Here is a 14,843-nt window from a genome sequence, read left to right as displayed (position 1 = left end):
AATATTTAGAATAACTTCTGGTACTTCAATACACATGGATAAAACAAAGGCAAAATGTCTTAATGGAAAACATACCTAAAACATTTATATGCCCTTAGAAGGGATTTGATTTTGAGCTTGTATTTCTTGAGACATTCTCTTTATGATGACAGACTAAACTGTTAGCAGGTCTATGTCGAAGCAGGACTGAGATCTCTGTAGGATTACACAACTGAAACTCTATCTATGATGGTTTAAAAAGAACTCATCTCTTGAGTGGGGGTAAAAATCAATCATTTGTGCATATATAAGTTCCATCAAATTAGTCTCCTAAAATATCTCTAAGTATTTCCATCCATATATAACGAATAGCTAGATGATCTTCAAAATGCAACTGATCCCTCCATTGACTTAAATTAACAAACACTTATAACAGAACTAGCTTCTTTTGAATGTTTTCTATATATTTGATTTTCATCATTCTTTCTCCACGTGGAAACTAATGGAGTTTCAAGAAGACCCCAGTTAAATTTTGTAGGGATTATCTTTTAAATACAGAGATTTAAATTTTGTAGAGATTATGCTTTTAAATACAGCACAGACTTTCAAAAGAAAATCTTTCTCATTCGCAAATTTCAGTAACTCAATTTGTTTCTGGTTTTCAGTACCTTAACTGCAACTCTTTTTGAGGACTTGATCCTTTTGCTATGTAGCTCATTGTGGCCTTATATGATAAATACAGGTTTAACATTTGCATACTTGACAGTTCTGTGGACATAAATATATATATCAAGGTTTTTCTTCCTAAAAGATGAGGGCAAACCTTACTTGTTTAGCAAGTGCATTCCACAAGTGCATTCCACAGTACACTTTCTAAATGCTACTCTACCGTATTCCTCTTCACTGTCAATCTCTATTTAGTATTTTTTCCATCCTTCTGTTTGGTTTACCCTGTTTTAATATCTCAGTAGATATTATGCACAACCATGTGTGTATGTGTGTCCTCTGTCCTCTATGTGGTGGTGGTGCTGGGATTGAAGTTGATGAGGGATGACTCCAATTTAACAATTGATAAGAGAACCATCAATAAAAAATGCTTTTTTTCAACAGAAACTTCAAACAAGGGAAGCAAATGCTTTTGTAAGCCAGAAAAAAAAATTGCTTATAATACCAGATTCATATCCAGAAGTTAATAGAGAAAAAATGCCCACTGAAATTCATGCAAGGAAACAGTGTTATAAGAAGTATAAGAGGAATAGTTTAAAGCACAGAGCTACATACAAGAATACAGAACTATTTTGTTGCCAAAATAAAAAGCCAGGATGGCCATACTAAAGTCAAAATATGACCGAAAACCAGAAGAACAAACATGCACCGCCAGGCTACTTCCGGGCATTTCCTAAAGAGCTGTTGAATGCTGTGTGAAGAACATCATTCTGACTGTTAAACACATTTCAAAAAAAAAGTCCAAGGCAGGAACTAAACTTTACAATATCATATGAAAACTGAAAGGACTACAAAAACACTGATCCAAGACATGTATATACACATAGTATATTTCCTTTCACAGAACCAGTTTTATTTCCTCTTTCTCCCCCTTCCCTAAAAATTCTGTGTTTCTCCAAGCACTCTCGAGGCAGCCTTGTTTAATACAAAACCCAGAAAATTCTACCTTGGTGTCATGGCGTATTGCTGAAATCGGGGTGACTTCCTCTGCTCTCTTCTTTTTGCCCTCTTCATCATCTTTGTCCTCTTCTGTCTTTTTCTCTGGAGTCACAGTGGTTATCAAGTTGGTCTGAGAGATGCCCTTTGTTGTGGCGTACTGGCCAGTACCAACCTCTGCAGCAGACACAGAATCCTTCATGTACATTTCATGGTTTTCATTCACTGATGCTAAAAGCAAATATTTAAAGAGGGAAAATCTGAAATAGCTTTTGCTGAGAAGCTGCATAAAATTAAAAAAGCTGGTTTAGAAAAACATTTGAGATAACACTGAAAACACAACTATGTCATGTTTCAGGAAACCAGAAGCATGTGCATACATTTAAATAAACTGTTTACTTGAAGCTCATAGCTTTTATATGCATATACATATATTATGGATGTGTATACACACATTACTGTAACTAATGTGTGCATTACACAGTTGTTAAATGTTAGCAAGCTGTTAAAATTAGCACTGTAGTAAAACACCACATAAAAAAAAAGCAATGCATTGCCACAGTTATCAGGCAAGAAACATAAGGAGAACCAGCTATGACATCAGCCATGGGGGTGGAAGAGATTTTTTTTTTTAAATCTGTCAGAATATAAAAATGCAGCTCAAATGCAGATTTAGTAACATGCTGCATTACACAAAATGACAGTATTGATATAGCACAGGCATAATACCTGAGAAAAAAGAATTGTGATCCTTGTATTAGTGAGTACTAAAGTCTGCCACTTAGGTGAGCACATTATCCTAAAAAATTCTGTGATGTGACGACATTCAGTTCAGCAGACCCAACCAGAATATTTTAGGAGTGCTCAGTAATTAATTAGATTTAAATATATAAAAGTTATTTTGAAAGCAATAGTACCTTTACAGACGGAATGTAATCAAAACTGTAACATATGCCCAGACCCTGATCTTGACTATTGAGTAAATAATTTCTAAACCAATAGGATTATTCAAATTTATAAACTCACTTGCATCTGTAACAAATGACAGAGTCCGATCACAATGTAAGCACAACGCAGAATGTTACAGACTCATCTGCATTATAGTAACAATGCTAGTGATGAGATCATAAGCATTGATTTAAAAAACCTCTTTCCCCTATTTGCACTTAGGCAAATTAACACCTTGCAGAGTCTAACAAATGCTAGGTAAAGTGTCTCAGGTATCTTGTCTCTTGGGATTAAGTTTAGGAGGCAGGAGAAAGCAAAGGGAGTAGAGGGAGACATCTTATTTAGATGTTACAAACAAAATAATGCAGAAGAATAATTTCTGCTTTGAAACACATGCACAGCATTCAGGTCACCAGTTGCTTGGTAACGAGAAAGAAGCACATCAGAATTAGAATATTCCAAAATAATCAATGACAAGCAGCACCTTTAGAGGGAGAGAAAAAGGCTTGTCACACGTACTTTTAAATCAAAGCTTCTCCCCATCCCCACCACCAACTATAGTCATTGCAATTTGTGATATTCTGCAAGAGAATTCACCTTTTTTTTTAATCTGTAATGAATCTGAGTTTAGTCTCAGTCTTTTTTTCCTACAAAAATAAAGTACAAAACTACAGCCTCTTTTTACTCAACAGCTGACAACAGTAACAGCATGATGGAAGTAGCTGATACTCTGAACTACACACTGATTTAAACAAAGTCAGCAGCAGAACCATGACCTCCATGAAGCAAGGATAAAGAGAGGAAGGATGTACTATTAACCTATGTATGTTACTCTCCATTTCATACCTTTGAAAATAATGTACGAAAAAAATCTCTTAGTGCTCATTGGAGTAGGATATGAGGTAATTGGAATCAAGTGTTATTACTCAAGGGAAAAAAAAAATCTGGATTGTAACAACTTAAGTGAAAAACCTACACACAAGAAAATCTCAGCTCCAACCAAAATCCAAACAGTCACTCATGCAAACTCTGAAAAAGTGTTAAAGCCTGACATTCTCGGGCAGGCAGGTCCATCCCATCCTTCCCCAAATCAGGAAAGCAGATATGAGGCCAAGGACAGAGGCTCTGTGGAGAGTGGGCTCCATAGGACATCTTCCAGCCAAACACTTTGTAAGGACCACAGAGGTGCATTCAGCACAGAATTTCTCTGCATCCTCCTCCTCTACCCCTGCAGCGAATGTGCAGGTACTCACAGCCTCTACTCAGCAAAATCTCAAGGAGAGGAGATGACGAGCTTTACACCTAATCTAAAGCAGTGACCACTGTGATGATAATGTTTGATAAGGTCAGTTGAGAGGCCCTTACCCCCATCCAAGCTGCGAGACATGGTGTAACGTTTACTGGAGGAGCGCTCAAAGTAAGGGGCAGGACGGTCTATGAGGGCGCTGGCTCTTCTTGTCTGCGCCTGCGTCCGGCCGCTGTAGCGAAACTTGGAGCCCAATGTGAGGAACTTCTTTGGAGGTGCTTCTGGCAGCAGGAGCCTAAAACACACCAAGAAGTGCACCTGTTATTCCCCCTCCTCCAAAATCAGCCCACTGTTTCTGCAGAGGAGAGAAGACGACTGCTGGGTATCGCTCTCCATCATAACCTGTGCCTCAGCGGTCTGTGGCTAAAAGGGAATCAAAGGATGCCCCTCATACAGCATGACAAAATCACTTAGCTAAAGCATTTGAAGATCTGAGTTCTTCCAAATGGGCAAGAATCACTCAGTTCCTACATGCTTGAAAATGAAATTTACTATTTTCTGATTACCAAAACTGAAAAGAAGGTGTTCCTTGTACCAGAGGCCCAACTGGGCTGAAATGCAGATGTATCTCTTAAAATTTAACATGGTGATGTTATGCTGAGGACAGGGCCAGAACTGATTTCCAGTGAATGACAGGCAGTATTCATTCACAGGGGTGTAGACATTTTTCAGGTTAGAGCTCTTCCACCCTCGGTAATTTGGACATGGCAGATGGCTGAAGAAGTCATTCTCCTGCTATGGAGTCTATGCTTCAGACATTTATTTTTCATTAAAAATCAGAAAATACCCCAAAAATGCACACTCATTTCTCTTTGGATCTTTTGCTGCTAAGATTGCATTTCATATGAATGTACAGACAGCCTGAACCAACAGTTTTAAGAAAGGAGGGAAATTCTTCAGTACTCCCAAACATTCCCCAGAGGGGGTTCTTAAACACTGGACACCCTTTCAAACTGTTGAAAATTTCACCTTTTGGGTTTCCTTTTTTAAGTATCTGTTTAGTGATGTTCTTAGCACAAACTAATTACAGCACTTATTTCACTATTCCACATTTTTCTCCAATCTTCCTAGAAGTCAAAAAAATAGCTGCAAAACTCCTTAGTAGTCCAAAAATTACACCTATGGGTTGTGTATTCTGGGTGACCAAAAAAATCCATGACCTACTACTGTCTGTACTTTCATATATAATTAAAAAAAAATTCTTCTTTTTTAAACTCTTTCCCACATCCCCCAGCAATCTCCCATATAAGTTGCTCTCTCTATGCAAGCTTATATGCAGTAATGCAGCAGAGTCCTTCATCTCTTTAATTATAGCAGCTGATAATATCGTGGCACGGATCATGCAAAGTGATTAATTAGGACCATATGGTGATTTTAAGCACTATGTATGTGAAATAGTATGAATAATTTGGGTGCAACATCTCAAATTTTGAAAAAGCAAGTATGTTCCTTTATCTGCTCAGAGGTACCTCATGATCAAAAAGAAAATTTGATTTGAAGGGCTCAGTCTCTGCTGACAAAATCAGTATTTTCTGTCGCATTTTACATCACACCTTTAGGAAAAGAAATCCACATACCTGAAAAATGTATGGTGTTCAACACACACTTTCCACAAGCGCTTTGCAGCACGATGATTTGGCAACTTAAACCCAATAGTGCTTTCAAACTGCTCAAACTAGGTAGGAAAAAAGAATAAGTATGTTTTTGATGCTGTGCATCTATTTTTAGACAGTATACACAGGTTCATCTCCATTTCCTCCATCTGTATCACCTCATTGCAAGGGCAAATGTATATGCTCATGTACATAACCACATATATCCATATTCTACAGAAAGAATTCTGGGAAAGAAGCTGTAAATGATAATCTATGGCAACCTTTGAGGATCATTTCTGGGGGGAAACACTAGTAATGAGCAAGAGATTTCTTATGGTGACAGTGATGTTTTATACCCTATAGTAACAAAGAGTTCAGTTAAGACTTGGGAGACTTCTGAGAAAACATCATTCAAGTGTTTTATCCTGTTGATTTAATTTCAGTAGTTATAGCTACAGTGGGAAGCCTAGTAATAGCTGGAGGTGAGCAATAGTCCTTAGGGATTGATTTGGTCTCACACAGCCTTAGATTAAGGATATTTACAGAGAAAGTACTACTGTTAGTAAATCACATTGGTTAGAGTTAATTCATCTGAGAAGGATGAGGCAAGACAGGTAATTGAAAAGAGTTGCCCATAGATAAAAACAGACCTCTTTAGATTGTACTGCAAATTTATATATTTCAGATGCAGCAGCTGTGCCAGCTATATCTGCTGTAACATGTTGGTGGCTACATGCAGATAGCTGAGTAGGTAAAACAAAGTTGCTGTGATGGGGGAAAGGTAGACAGAAAGGCACTTGCAAGGAAGTCTGGATCCCTATGGGAGCTGACAGGGAAATAAGGCAGGAAATAAAATAATAAAGATGACGTGAGTTAGTGAATCACATTATCATCAAATGTAATTTGGACAGAGGCTGCATTGATTATGGAACTATGGAACTATTTTACACATGGAACTATGGCCTGGTCACAGGATACTGTATACCAAGACCAGCAGAGCTCAACAGGGTAGCCATGGTGCAGTGCTTCAGTGCAGGCATTGGGAATGACAATGACTATTTGTTTGGGTTCTTAAAATCAAATTCAAGGCTAGAAATTTGGTTAATAAAACTGTGTCTGCTGACGGGCAGGAGATGTAGGTCTGTGGATTTTGGTTTAAGACTCTAAAAAAGACTCAGGCTCAGGGGTAGGGAGCCCCAGCAAGTTTCCCAGATCAATTATGAAGTCAGTCCCAGAGACACTGGCTGCATTAAGGCAGAAATGCCAGTCCTCATCTAAGTGATTTCTGTCCTGCTGTACAGCTCCACACTCTAAATGGATATGGGGATTTCATCTATCACAGGCCAATTATTGTACCAGCATTTAAAATGGAAATCCTCCTTCGCCTGTGATGATCCTGAATTTCTCAAGAGTTATCATCTTATAGGCCAGGTTGGACAGAGCTTAGGACAACCTGGTCTAGTGGATGGCATCCATGCCCACGGTGGGGGGGTTGGGACTAGATGATCATTAAGGTCCCTTCCAACCCAAACCCTTCCATGATATCCATGATTTCTGGGAGAGTGAATGCTCAGCCCTTGAGGTCGGTATTTGCTTTGCATCCGGCTGAGCCACGAGAGGGCACTCACTGTACGAGGTTTCACATCCCCTTCCCCAGAGCCAGAACAGGAGCTCCTGCGGGCCTGGGAGGGCTAATGTGTGCAGTTACCCAAAATGCTGCAAATATACTGGTCTGATATGTTTATAAAGGTTGGTATGGCCTGTCTGCATCTCTTAGTGGCTGAGATAAATGCCAGTTGCATGTACAACATGAGGGAGGATAACAAGCTCTCCATGAATAAGCAATATGCTACTTAAATGCCCAAAGTATTCATGATATGGATGAGCTTTTTATGTGCAGATGGCCGTATTTATTCCTTACATTAGTTCATGGATGTAAACAGAAAAACACCAAAGTTGTTTTTTACCGGCATCTTAAAGAAAGTGTGTACCTAACCCTTCCTAGGAAAACCAGCATGAATTAGGAAATATAAATGGAGAGGAGTGTTAAAAGCTTATAAGACAAAATAAATCAACAAATCAGTAAAGACATATGTTTTCTCAAGAGGCTCATCCACTTAAGAGAACCAGGATGCCCTTACCTCCCCTGGTCGGATTTTGATGTAGAAGTTGTTCCTCTTGTAGGAAATTTTCAAAACCTTTGGCCAGGCAAATCTATTTATTCTGAGTCTGTCTCGATATATTAAGAGTCCACTTGCACAGACTCCTAGCATGATTTCCACTCCTTCAGAATCCTGGAATAGCAAGCAATGAACTTTGTTGAGTATTTCTATCCTTGCATCCTACAGTACTACAGATTCCTGTATCCTGTGTTTCTATCTGAGCTACGTCTTTTTAATGCATCAGCTGTAGTGACCTGATTTCTGAGCGTTACCCTCCTCACTGAATGCACTCATGCAAATAATAGTAAGGTTGGGCAGGGTGAAGGAAACTGAGGGTTTCCAATGTTTCCTTATATTTAACAAAGACTCCAAAAGGAGGAGGAAAATTTTAGATGTCATTAAAAGAAATACATCAATCATATAGCAAAGCTTTATTAGCATAATAAAAAAGTGTTATTAGCATAAATACCAGATTGAAAGTAAGTATGACAGCATAAAAATTTACTTCTCCTGGTATCACTCATCTCCATGACTAAGCCTTGTGAATCCTTAGATAAATTTTTCTTCTGTAGTTCGCTCACCTTTAGTAGGTGGCTTTAGAAAGTTTGCTAATTTCTTTAATACTTTTGCATCTTTGCTCAGTATTTTCACTTTGAAATGCCCAGTGGGCATAAAGTCAGGCATTTGGACCAGAAAGGATTCTTTTTTAAAAGTGTGTGACTGTGACTGTGCTATAACCTATGTTTGCCAGGAGGCTGTAGCTCAGACCCAAGAGCACTACACAAAAGATCTGTCCACAATCTTGTCAGAACATACCCATATATATTGTTTTTTTTAAGAAACAAATATAGATTTTTCTTTCCTTTAGAAGTCTTCAAATAGTCTAAAACCAATTTTCACTATCTTCTATCACTGTTTTTTCATTTAGCTAAAGTACTAGTACTGATAGAGAAAAGAAGAATCCCCTTCAAAGTACTGAGTTCTTCGTAAATTGTTTTTAAATAACCTAAAGTCACAAAAACCTGATTGCAGAAGCTATGGAGATGTTACCCTATGATAATCATGATAGGAATTCATAATTTTCCTCTAGTTTTCCCAACCAGCCATCTTTTAGGCACTTGGTGAAAATCTGATTACACTTCAAGACCAACACAATGGTTTGCATGGTCAGTCATGATGAAACAGCAATGGCACAGCTTGAAATGAAAAAAAAAGTTTTAAAATCACAACACAGAAATAGTGCCACAAAGTCACCCCAGTGTTCGAAAACACATCAATAGAGGACATATGTTCCAACAACGATGGTATCACCACTTAAAGATAGATTTTTTCTAAATACAGCTCATGTGTGGTATCACCATCAGGCACTACAGAAAAGACAAAGCTAATTTTTTTCAATGTACTTCAGTTTCCCTTTCCTAAGCAAAGAGCAATATCTAAATACACCGAACACATTCTGAAATAAAAAGTCTCACTGCAGTAATCACACCACCTGGTGAATGTCTGAAATGCAAGTGTGCTCATACATGGCATGTTTCTGCAGGTGCAAGGGACTTCTTTTTATACACTTTCTCAAAAATTGTTGAGAAATACCTTCTTCCCTTATCTCCATCTTCACCAAAAATCTAAGTTTATTCAAGACTTCTGTTACTTGTTGGTGTCAGAGACTGTTTTCCAATATGCTACTTCTAGTGTAAAATGAAACCGGAATAAAAGAATTGGGCTATTTTCAGGAGCCATGTGGTTACATGGGACAGGAACCTGTTAGCTGTAATGTCCGAGGCACATCCCTCTAGCTCTGCATACAGATGGGGTGGCCTTCCTCAGAATGGTGACAGCCCAGAGGACAAGTCTGTCTATTTGAACATATTTTTCATCACAGCCTTGCATTTGATAACTGAGAACTAGTTTTAATCTGAGCTGGTGAGTCCAACACTGAAGATATCGGCACAACCTTAATGAATTGACATTTACATAGAGACATTTGCTGTGGCATGACTTCCAAAAGACATGCACAGAGATACTTGTTCCCTAGCCCGACATCATCAAATCTCACTGGCAGACTTAATTAAAACTAAACATGACTTCTTATGCAGAGTCTACTTTTCCCACCTTCAGTTCAGGTTTCAAGATGACTGTGGGGTTCCTTAACCCACAGACAGGCACATCTTGGTTATCACTGCAGCTTTTTAAAATAAAGAGCATCAGTTTGGAGAGAGATTAGCTTTTCTACTTTTTCTACTTTTCTCTGAGTCTTTCAATATGAAAAAAAAAAAAGAAGAGCAAACCAGGATACTAATACTTTTTCAGGAAAGAATAAATAAAATAGTTATCTTATAATATCCCATCTTAAAATTCACAGCTTTTCTACAATATTCTGAAAAAAACACTTAGGCCTTAATGTTATGTTATGTAAAATTTTCAGTAACAAAGCCTGTTACTTTTTTAAAATAGTAATCCATTTAGTTACTGGTTTTTGGACTTCTTTGCATTGTGACATTTGCCAATCCATTTCTCTCTGCTCCAAATGTGCCTCAAGACAGTGTGTGTATCTGCAGGATACAGGGAAGGCAGTGGCATCCCTCCTGGTAGATGTTGCCCATTGAGCTGTACACAGATTCTTCATTTTCAGTGAAGGCAATTAACAGAACACAAAAGATTGCCTTGAATTCTGTAACACACATATACAGCTCCTATGAAATGCCCCAGGGACACGGTTGCAGGCTCTTTCAAAATCCAAGCTGCAAATTTATCTCAATTCTTGAAAGGAGCTGCTGCAGCAAAAAGCCAAGCTCACAATAACTTGACCTTTACAGAAAATGCGGTTCCCTCCACAGGGCAGGATTCTTTGGTTCCATATTCATTTGCCAAGGATGCTTGCTAACCTCAAAAATGTTAAAATCCATTAGTCTTACTCTGAAGAGTGAAGAAAACAATAGTAATTATTTATTTGGGAAAAAAACCTTAAAACCAAAAATTCGACAACCAATACAAAGCTAATAAGTGACTCTCTCCAGCCACAGTACGAATGACCATGTTTTATTCATAACTTAGCCTGCTGATGATTAGAGAAACTACTTGATCATGGGAGAATGTTTCCAGGAGAATTACTGCCCTCCCTGTCAACCGCAACTACCACACTTCAGGAAAGAGACAAGCTGCTCTCTCCCCATTATCATCAATCTGATTAGCTTTCCAGCACAGCTAAATAATTGCTTAAAGTCCTTTGCAGCATAAAAATGATCTGCTATCCAGTTAACATAGCATGGTTGGCCTTACTAAACTGGAAAATGTAGCTGAATGAAAAGAAAATTCTCCACTCTCTGGACAGCTTCTAAAATTCTCCCTCATCAACTCATCCACTCAGTATTTTCCTCAAGGATAGCATTTGTTTAATCAACATGAAAGTTGATGTGCAACATCTTTGAATCTATAGGATAAATTATGTTATGGTTAAAAGATATATTTATGCTTATTTCATGAGTCACCTTTCCTCATGTTGACACATGATTCATCCCGGTCTCAAAAATACAAGAAAAAATAAATCAGGGAACCTATGCAGATCCAAGTACTATGCCACAGGAGAGTGGCATATGTCTTTCACTATGGCCAGTGAAAGAACCAAAGTACATACCTTGGCATGATGGAGATCTACTCCATACATTGATAGTTTTTTGGCATTCTCCAGGAAATGCATCTCAGCTTCTGCAGGTGTCATTCCCCTGTGGAACAGTAACCAGTTCTAGCATAAATGTTAAGGAAACAGAATCCAAAAGAAAGCCCAGCAGCTGGAAAACGTTTTCAGCCTGTCAGAACTATAGTTTTACCCCTTATGTAGCTGGGTACCTACCAGAGCCACAGCTCTAGTGCAGACCCTGTTAACTCACATGCTGCAAAGCTCTTCTCTATCCAAAGACACGCAGAGGAGTCTTGCCGGAAAAACCTTAAGTACACCACTGCAGAATTTAACATCTCCTGAAGCACCAAGATGATACCTGAAGCAGGCTGGAGCTCACACTGATGCCCTGTGCTTACCTGTGGCTCTTGTGCAGCTCGATCACTTTGTCCTCCAGCTCTTTAGTGTGGTTGGGCGCAAAGCGGAACTCGCTGATGTAGTCGCTGCCGTACTCATCGGGGTCGTAGTCGCCGAGCTCCGACTGCACGGTGTAGGAGCCCAGCAGGGCCAGAGTGACGAAGGAGCAGGGCAGCCGGCCCGAAACGATGTCATCTCTCAGCTGCAGGCAGAGGTAGTACCTGCAAGGGAGCACCAAAGCAGCTCAGACAGGGCTCCTGCACCAAAGAAGCACCGCCCGGGCACTGGAAAGAGGCCTCGGATCCAACAGGCATTTGCAGACAGCCAAGGCCAGAGATCTTCAGCCACTCACAAGAACAATGATAATTTTGTAAAACAGTCCCAGAACTCCCAAAACCCCAAGCTCTTGCCTAATTTATCAGTAGGAACACCTAATTTATCTTTATACAGCAGCATGGAGATCTCTAAATAAAGTTATTACTTTGTTTAGTGAGCTAGATGAAGAAGTACCCATTAAACATACTAGATTTCTATCATAAATCACTTACATATAAAACTACCTGGTAATTCTTCCAGGAGAAAAAAATAATTAAATCTCTCATATAGTGTTCATTGAAGAATAGGAGAACACCAATTCTTTCAAAAAACATAAACTGTCTCTTTAGCAGCATGTTGTGTTTTCTCAAAAATACATTTAAACAGCAAGTGCTGTTAAAACCACAGAAAAACGCACTGGATGGTTTCACCAGATACATGAAAACAAAAAAAAAAAGTGAAAAGCATTGATTTGGTGGCAAAGGCAGAACTCCCGTGGGAAATTTAGGAGTCTGAAGAGGAGTAAAGCAATCCTTTCCTTTGGAAGTCCTCTGTTCAATTGTGAACTCTTGGCACACTGTCTTCCTGCACAGTACCTTCCAGAGGGGACCCTGATCAAGGCCAAAGGCTTCATGCTACCTTAAAAGCACCAACTAGTCCATAAAACACTGAAGGTTAAAAATATTCAAAGGTTACCAAATATTGCAACAGGCTGAGGAACAGTTTGCTGATGGCACAAAAACTCATCACGTATGAAAACTTTTGTGCCTCCTTCCAAGGAGGAAATAAGGTGAAGTTTTGGGTTTTTTGTTGTGGTTGCAATGTGAATACAAAACCAGAGTAGAGGTGTAGAGTGCAGAGCTGAGTGACTTACAGAGGAGGGAGCAGCTATTAATTACCACCATATTCTCTATTCCATGCACACTGATCACTTACTTTGTCAAATGATACACAAAATTTGCATATGCGTGCTTATTCTCATCTATCCTGGCTTCAGCTGGGAAAGAGTTCATTTTTTCCCTAAGTAGCTGGTACAGTGCTTGCTCTGATTTGGATTCAGTATGGTCACCAAACCACAGCATTATCTCACTTCTTTCATAGTCATGATTTTACTTACAGTAATAACTTGTTACTACTGGCCAAAATGGGCATCAGGCATCTTTGTGAATATTAAAATCAACTCAAATGAATTTACATACTGAAAAATCTGGGGATTAGGCCTAAACTACACAAAATACTTCATAACACAGAGGATAGACATTGTTCACATGATCTTTTTTGTCAAAGTATTGCATATTTTCCATAAGCTCATATGAAAAACAGAGACAATTTAATATAAAACATTTATTTTTTGTATAATTAGAGTGTAAGTGCTACCAGAAACAGCTTTTAAGCCACTTCTTAAAAGGTATTTAATGTTTAAAACACCTGGTAATGTCCTCAGATAGCTGGGCAGGGTCTGGAGGGTAGAATTTCACATTAAATGCAAACTGCCAAGCACCACCTGGAAAAAAACATAGATTGACTGAAAGTACACTGCAAATGCAAACAGAGATGTTCATGCTACTCAATCAACAGCAAACTTAAAAATATCCCAGACAAGCAATTATTAAGAACAGGTTTTAGAATATTTTTCCCATACATCGTACTGAAGATACTGTATTAGATCAGATTTTACAGCTCTTTTCTTATTTAGCAGGATTTTCACTGAAGTGAGGACTCTGAGTGAGCAGTAATTTATTACTAATACTAAAAAAACCTCTCAGTCTGAGAACTAGTTTTATTGAAAGTAAGCACCACATAGTCTGTACAAGTTTTAAAAACCAATAACCCAAAGCACAGAGACCACAAGGCAGAGTAAGAATGGGCTCTGGAGTAGGGTGATGTGCTGAGGTCTAGCTGCCCAAATCAGCTCACAGCATCCTCTCAGAGTGCTGCCTCAGCACATAGCTCCTTTCTTCAGCAGACATAAATTATTGTGCAGACAAAACTGCAAGGACAAACAGAGAGTATGACTGCAAAAGTACATAGCACTGGGGAATTCTTATTTAATTTTATTTCACTAAATTTAGTTGACCCACGGGATGGATACTGGTTTGTATCTCGGCAAAATTATTTCTGGAGTGTTAGCTTTAAATGTTGTTAAAAAAAATAATATCAAGATTTAAAAATAGAGTTGAGCGTAGTAGGTAAATTTAGAAGCTGTTCTGAAAAAAAGGGTTAGGTTACACTAGCACATGACTTGAATGCAAATGAAAAGCAATAACAAAACCCCAAACCACACTGTTCTTACAAGCAACAAGGAAATTTTATCCCATGGGAGGTCCCATCCACTTTGGTTATCCACACATCTAATCTCAGATGTTCAAGGCCAGGCTGGATGGGGCTTTGCAGCCTGGTTTAGTGGGAGGTGTCCATGCCCATGGCAGGGGTTGAAATTAGGTGATCTTTAAGGTCCCATCCAATCCAAACAATTCAATGATTCTATGAATATGCAAGAAGAGTTTTTATGTTAACCATCAGGAGTTCAGCTCTCGGCAAGATTTTTGGAGTCTAGGAACTTTTCCATTTTCTTGGAAAGACAGTGAAAGGAAGATTTGGCTGGAAGTGAGGATGGGGCATGGTCCCAGCAGAGAGTAGACCATCCCCAAGGTGGGAATGCAGCCAGAGGCGACACCTGGTTCCACAACAGATGGAAGGGACCATGGCCTGTAAATCTATTTCTTGGCACACAAAATAAATCAAACCTATGATAAAGCCTATCATAATAGCACAGATGGTTAAGCAGTCTTCATCCCATATTTACAGGGTTGGAATAAAACCTAACACTGTGCAAGTTAGTG

The 14,843-nt window shown here is 38.9% G+C and overlaps 1 protein-coding gene across 23 annotated transcripts in view; it reads right to left on the bottom strand.

Moving 5' to 3' along the window:
- The window catches only part of EPB41L3 (erythrocyte membrane protein band 4.1 like 3), a 97,170-nt gene that overhangs the window by 23,197 nt on the left and 59,130 nt on the right, over positions 1-14,843 (bottom strand). For 18 of the 23 annotated variants that reach the window (XM_066561810.1, XM_066561891.1, XM_066561858.1 and 15 more), the window contains exons 6-12: positions 13,429-13,504; positions 11,688-11,906; positions 11,287-11,374; positions 7,632-7,784; positions 5,473-5,570; positions 3,955-4,130; positions 1,652-1,872 (exon numbers count right to left, since the gene is read on the bottom strand). In XM_066561810.1, coding sequence (XP_066417907.1) covers positions 1,652-1,872; positions 3,955-4,130; positions 5,473-5,570; positions 7,632-7,784; positions 11,287-11,374; positions 11,688-11,906; positions 13,429-13,504 — 1,031 coding nt within the window. The remainder of the gene's footprint in view (positions 1-1,651; positions 1,873-3,954; positions 4,131-5,472; positions 5,571-7,631; positions 7,785-11,286; positions 11,375-11,687; positions 11,907-13,428; positions 13,505-14,843) is intronic. The other 5 variants (XM_066561844.1, XM_066561874.1, XM_066561906.1 and 2 more) reach the window with 1 other exon arrangement.

Source organism: Molothrus aeneus, chromosome 1 (genome assembly GCF_037042795.1).
Source record: "Molothrus aeneus isolate 106 chromosome 1, BPBGC_Maene_1.0, whole genome shotgun sequence".
Lineage (NCBI taxonomy): Eukaryota > Metazoa > Chordata > Aves > Passeriformes > Icteridae > Molothrus > Molothrus aeneus.
Note: the sequence above shows the minus strand (reverse complement) of the source record. Positions and strands in the feature narration are given on the sequence as shown.